Below are 6987 nucleotides of genomic sequence, written 5' to 3'. Positions count from 1 at the left end.
AAAACTTTCAATTGAAAACTAAAAGGAAATAAGATTCCCATTTGTAAATGTTATGTTTAAGAATAATAAGAAATAGCAAATATTAAGCATTGATTGCCTTTTAAATAAAATAAAAAATATTTTGATTATAATTGTAACCCATATATGTGTATTTTTTTTTACTCTTTTCTTTTCTATCCCGATTAGGAACCATTAAGAAATATTTGAAGCCACGAAAGTAAGTAATTAATTTATAATTCGCCCTGAGATTGAAAACATATTGATATGTGATCTGGTTAACTAATTAGATTAGTATTAATACATTGATTAAATTAAGTGACATATAAGAATATTATCTCATATCAATAATCAAGATCACATCAACTGTTGTCCAACGTGGAAAGCATTGTAAAGTATTTCTAGTGGCAAATTTGAAGGATAGAAAGAGTAAAGCCGGTATTTGAAAATTTATATGCCTGTGGTAAAAAGTGAGATACTTACATTTGATAACATAAAATTTTAGATCTCTTTAGGTACAAATTTTACATAACTGATTTAATAATTTATTTTTACGATATTTACATTTGATATATTTATTGACAATTTATAATATTTGGGTGAGAAAAAGTCGTCTTGGTAACACTAGTAAAATTTCATATTTGGCGGGGATAGTACTTCTTGAAAACAAATGTCTGTGACAAGAAGCCAAAGCAAAGACAACAAAAAACAAAAAGAACATTCAGACCAAGAAGATATTTTAGACACGACAATCATGGCATCAGAACAGCAAGAATTATCAGGAATAGATAAACTATTACAACTGATGCAACTCCAGTCACAAAAAATGGATGAAGCAAAAAGGACAATGGATAAAGTGGAGAAAAAAATGGATGACAATCAACAGGAAACAAAACAAGCGATAGAAGAGAACAATAAGAAAATAGAGGAACGCATAGAAAAGTATGAAATGAAAATTAAAGATCACATGCAAAAACAAGAAATGAGAATGAAGTTTCCAATTTTTAAATGAATTTAAGAAACGAACTTGGCGCTAGATATTTTATTTTATAAATTATTGTGGTTTATTCCCAATAATATAATTTAATATGAGACGAGCCTGTAAACGCAATGACCACATATAAATAATATTTTGCATCCTTTTGTTTAAATGTGACATAATATGACAAAATAATAAACCAGGATAATTAAAATATTTGTCTGATTTCACATAATGGTAACATTTTCGGAGCAATATAGAGATAATTAAAAAATATTTGTGATTTCACATAATGGTATTTTTTTTCGAGCAATATGTAGTATATGTATTGTCATAAAAGATATTATCCAAGACTCCCATTGTAATATAATTGTAACAAAGATCGAAATCATGTCCGGTCTAGTCCATCACACAAAACAGAAGTGCACTAATACAAAAAAAAGCGATGGTGAGAGAAAGGAGATCACTTCTAGCGGCGGGCATATAAAACCCGAGGAATCCCCTCAACTCTGCATATTCTTTCTCTGAAACTTTTACACACCATCATGAGATTCATTTGCGTGAGTAGATTTATTTATTATTCTGGTGATTTTTGTGGTTTAGTTTTAGCTGTTTGTGTTTAGTGGTTTTCTAAGGATGATCTAAGTTCGGATTATTAAAAGGTATGCCCGCTAAACATTTATATAAAACATACAGCAAAAGTGGAAGACAATCTAAACCTAAACGATAAAATAAAAGAATAAGTAAGTACTTTGCAGTTATTTTTATACAAATGTTAAGCAGCATTCCATGTAAGTTTTGCTAAAATATAATTCTTTAAAAGATAAATCGTCTATAAATAATTATAATTCGGAATGACAATTTTATGTGTTAGTAACTTGTGATAAAACAATATCTAACAAAATAATGGATATATTTTCTGTATGGATAAGTTATTGGTTGTGTATGTGTCTGCACTATTTCTACAGTTTTTGTTGGTCTCTTCCTATATTTACTACATATATGTATCAAATACACTATAAATTAATATAAAATGTGTTAATTATATTTAATAAGTACCTAATTAATATCAACCCATTAACAACCAATTTTTTTACAATTTCAATATTTTACTTATATATAAATATCAGTAATGTTGTTCTTAAGGAAATAATCATGAACTTGTTTTATAGCTTTGCATTTTTGAATTTTGACCCGCTCTATCAATAGATTACTGGGCGTTTTTGTTATAATTGAAATTATCTAGGACTGACTTAAAAATAGTTATGGGGATTGACATTTTTATTTGCATCTAATAAAAATAAGTTTATTTTTAAATGATAGTATTGTATAAAACAATTTTTCCATAATAAGTGAGCGCTTGGGCTTTACAATTTTCTCCTGGATATCTTCCCTCCTCTTCATGTTTCTCAATAACGTGTTCTTTTGCATCAAATTTAAGGTCTATATTTCTTGATGCTATACTTTTTGTACTAAGAATCAATTTTGGGAAGGAAACTGCTACAGATTTTGGCGGCATATTTTCCAAAAAAAAAACAATAGTATTGATCAGCGTCTACTATGAATATATTATATACTTACAGTTAAAAAACAAACTGCTTGAAAATGCAATTAGAAAATAAAAAACAAACAAAGGTTTAAGCATGTGATTCCATCTACTAGCTTGTGTGAGAGGTTCCTTATTATCAAATTAGATTCTATAGTAACATGCTTATTACAGTTTCATGTTACAAAAAGCATTTTTTAAATCGAAAATTATATTAAGAACCACAAGTTTCCTTACCAAACATTTTTGTATCTTTAATATTTACTTCGCTAATTTATTTTCCCGCAAGGTTCCTGTTGCTCTGTATTCGCGTTTTTATACGTGAAATAATAAATATCTGCAAGTAAATCAATTATTAAAATAATACAACCAAAAAATACTCAATGGTTTACACGTTCAAAAACACAATCTGTAATATCAAGTAATTCTCTTGATCTTAAGGTCTACTATTCGTCATTTTTGGCGACTGTTTGGCAGGTATAAAAGTCAAAATTATAATAGTATCCGCTAGTTTAACAAAAATCCCAAAATTTGTAGCCGATTTGAATAAGCTTTACACTTATAAATTGCTTCAGATGGTCCATATTGTTTCACAATTATTTCATTTACTTTTTCTATTATTATCTAAAATAATATTTGATTCAATTTACATGTATGTACCATAACAACTGTTTTCATTCTATATTTTCCACGATTTTTCATCTACTCCCATATGATTTTTAACGTCTTGATTTCTTATTCTTTCTCTTTTGAATATCTGTATTGATCTTCTAATTGCATCGATCTGTACTACTTCAAACTTTTTGGATAGTCTTTTAGTTTCTGCAACACATGCTCTGCTTGACTCATAGATGATATTTTTTCCTTGATGTCCGATTATTTCATAAAATGTTTAAGACATAATAAATATTGGTCTTTCTGCTTATATAATTCTGGAACTAATTTCATTTGTATCTATTTCAGTTTGATCAAATATTACTCACAGGTACTTATAGTCTTGGCAAGCTTTTATTCCTTGATTATTTTTCATTACAAATAAACTTTGCTTAACAAGATATTGACATATAATCCCCAACTTGAGTATTACTCGATTTATTTGCGCATATCGTACCTGTCATTTGCAACTATGATTGATCGTCCTCAAATTGGAGAGTATATATTATACTATGTTATGTACTTTCGTTTTCCATCTTTAAGGGCTGCTGCAACTTTGAGTTTAAAAACGGTTAAATAGGCATATCATTCTTATCCAAGCCCTTCTGCTGTTTCAAAGCTGATATTGAGAAAGTTGTCGAGTTTTACCAATACTGTCAGCATGCATATAGTTTTTTAAGGCTTTAGTGAGAAATCAGAATAGTGATCTCAGAAATGGTTTGCACGATATTTATAGGGTTTAGTGAGTAAGAGTTTTGTGATGCTGCCGATATGGTGGTATTTACATTGTTATCAAAAATCTACTGTTTTTCTGGGACTCTAATGAACTCTAAAGCTGAACGTTTTCAAGCTGTACACAAATTAAACCTGAAATAAAAAACGAAAAATAACAATTCTTAAGGCTCGAACTTACAATTAGCGTGTTTTTGAGCCTTGAAAATAGTCATCTTATGTTTCTTTTCAGCTTTGGTGTGATAACTCGAAACGATCAACTTTAGCGAAACATTACAGGAGATCTATTTTGTTCCGAATGATCCAAAAACCTAAAACAGTATCTTTTCGTGTAGAAAAAAATTAGTTTTTATAATTTGTTAAAGAAAATTATTTAAATAAATGTAGCAATTCCTTCAAAATTATGGCATTTGGTTATATGTTCTATTTGAAATAAAAAAATTTAGTAGATTTTCAGAAAAACGGAAGATATTACAACAATGTCAATACCACAATAATATCGTCCGCATCACAAGATCTTTACTCACCAAAACTTATAAAAATCATGCAAACGGTTTCCGAGATAACTGAGGTGTTTCATATATCAAACTCACTCTGTATAAACCTCAATACCTAAAATGTTTTTGCTTTTGTTGAACGCATTTTAATTAGTATTTGTTCTTTTTTTAAGAGTCTGTTTTCACATTTAAATTGATTACAGTTAGCCATTGTCACCCTTGCCGTCGTGGCCCAAGCAGAAAAGGCCAAGGACAAACGTTTGGCAGTGGATCCCAACACCGGATACCATCAAGGTGCCTCTGCGTACTCCCATCAATCTTCTCAACCACAATACGTCTCAGCCCAACCACAACAGCAGCACTACTACCAACCTGAGGCCGTTCAACAACAAGCCATTTCATATACTCAACCTATTAGCAAGTACGCTTCTGCTGGTGCAGCTCCAGTACAAAAGGTATGTGATTTTTGTCATAATAAACTCAAAAAACGGTTTCGTTGATAGTTATAAAACGCATATTTAAATTGTCTATAAATATGTATATTTTTTATCAACACTATAGATTTTACCAGAAATCTTTTTTTTATTTAATTATATGGCTTTGGTAAGAACCTATTTAGCCAAACAATACTAGAAGTTTAGTCTTCACGTGCCACTCCTATCGGAGATTGGAAATCATCATGGCCACTGCTACTTTGTTAGTAGTGCGCTTAAAAAGTTCAATCGGACTTCACCCGAACCACCCACGTGAATTGCGAAGCCACGATATTTTTCTTCTTCCCACATTTCTTTTGCTTAATTTTGCCCTGCATAATATTTCTTAAAAGATCGTACTTTTCACCCCTCATAATGTATTTCACCCCCCAAGTATTCCATCTTTCTAGTTTTTATCTCATTTATAATTTCACATAATATTTGTCTAAAGTTTGGAGTACTTGTTTGTTAGTGGCAGAAGTCTAGTAAAAACCTTTTAATGGGGGATGGAGAAACGAATGAATTTTAAGAAGTAGTATAGTATAGTTGATCCAAAAGATGGCATAACCCAGACATCCAAAGTGAAAGTTATCCTTCAACACCAAATTGTTCTATATGGTCCACACAATGTCCAGAAAAAAGTCACCCCATTTTGAGCGTCGGGTTTGGGGGGAGAGGGGGGAGAAATCGGTAAATTCGTAGTTTTTTACGTTCTTCGTCAATATTTCTAAAACTATTCGGTTTAGCATGAACAACTCTCTATACAAAATTGTTCTACATTAAATTTGAAATAAAAAAGGCCCAATGCATAATCTTTCTAAAATGAATGGTTCCAAAGTTACGGAGGTAGTATAATATAACTGGTCCAAAAAAAGGCCTAACCCAAACATCCAAAGTAAAAGTTTTTCTCTAACACCAAATTGTTCTGTATGGTCCACATATTGTTCAGTAAAAAGTTACACCATTTTGAGCGTCCGGTTTGGGGGGGAGATGGGGGAGAAGTCGATAAATTAGTAGTTTCTTTAGGTTTTTCGTCAATAATTCTTAAACTATGCTTTAGCGTAAAGAATGTTATATACAAAAATGTTCTACGAGAAATTTAAAACAAAAAATGTTGTATACATAATTGTTATAAAATCAACGGTTCCAGAGTTACGGAGGGTAAAACTCAAGGTTTTCGATACTTTTTATATTTTTTTGGGCAATGTATGATATAACTATACTAAAAACCCAGACATCCAAATTGAAAGTTATCCTCCAACGCCAAATTGTTCTATATGGTCCACATAATGTTCAGAAAAAAGTCACACCATTTTGAGCGTCGGGTTTGGGGGAAGAGGGGGGAGAAATCGGTAAATATAAAAAGTATCGAAAACCTCCACTTTCACCCTTCGTAACTCTGGAACCGTTGATTTTGTGACAATTATGTATAGAACCTTTTTTGTTTTAAATTTTATGTAGAACATTTTTCTACACAACATTCTTTACGCTAATGCATAGTTTTAGAAATGCTAACAAAGAACTTAAAAAAAACTACTAATTTACCGATTTCTCCCCCCATCTCCCCACCAAACCGGACGCTCAAAATGGTGCAACTATTTACTGAACAATATGTGGACCATATAGAACAATTTGGTGTTAAAGGAAAACTATTACTTTGGATGTCTGGGTTAGGTCTTTTTTTGGACCAATTATAATATACTACCTTCGTAACTTTGGAACCGTTCATTTTAGAAGGGTTATGCATACAGTTTTTTTTATTTCAAATTTAATGTAGAACAATTTTGTATAGAAGGTTGTTCATGCTAAACCGCACAGTTTTAGAAATATTGACGAAAACCCTAAAATACTACGAATTTACCGATTTCTCCCCACTCTCCCCCCAAAACCGACGCTTAAAATGGTGTGACTTTTTTCTGAACATTATGTGGCCCAAATAGAACAATTTGATGGTGCAGGATAACTTTCACTTTGGATGTCTGGGTTTGGGTCTAAGTATACCATACTAAAGATAGAGAAAGGAATTATGAGGAATTCGGACTCTATTTCTTAATTGTTTTCAGAGTTCATTCATATTTAGTATCTAGTTATTAATATAATAGTTACTTA

General features: G+C 30.9%; 1 protein-coding gene across 1 annotated transcript in view; it reads left to right on the top strand.

Moving 5' to 3' along the window:
- The first annotated feature begins 1431 nt into the window (after positions 1-1431).
- LOC126884984 (uncharacterized) overlaps positions 1432-6987 on the top strand; it is a 48385-nt gene continuing 42829 nt past the window's right edge. Inside the window, exons 1-2 of the mRNA XM_050651370.1 lie at positions 1432-1536; positions 4609-4860. Of these exons, the coding sequence (XP_050507327.1) occupies positions 1522-1536; positions 4609-4860 (267 nt within the window). The 5' untranslated portion in view covers positions 1432-1521. The remainder of the gene's footprint in view (positions 1537-4608; positions 4861-6987) is intronic.

The sequence above is a fragment of the Diabrotica virgifera genome, chromosome 5 (assembly GCF_917563875.1).
Source record: "Diabrotica virgifera virgifera chromosome 5, PGI_DIABVI_V3a".
Classification (NCBI taxonomy): Eukaryota; Metazoa; Arthropoda; class Insecta; order Coleoptera; family Chrysomelidae; genus Diabrotica; species Diabrotica virgifera.
This window is presented reverse-complemented; position numbering and strand designations above follow the sequence as displayed.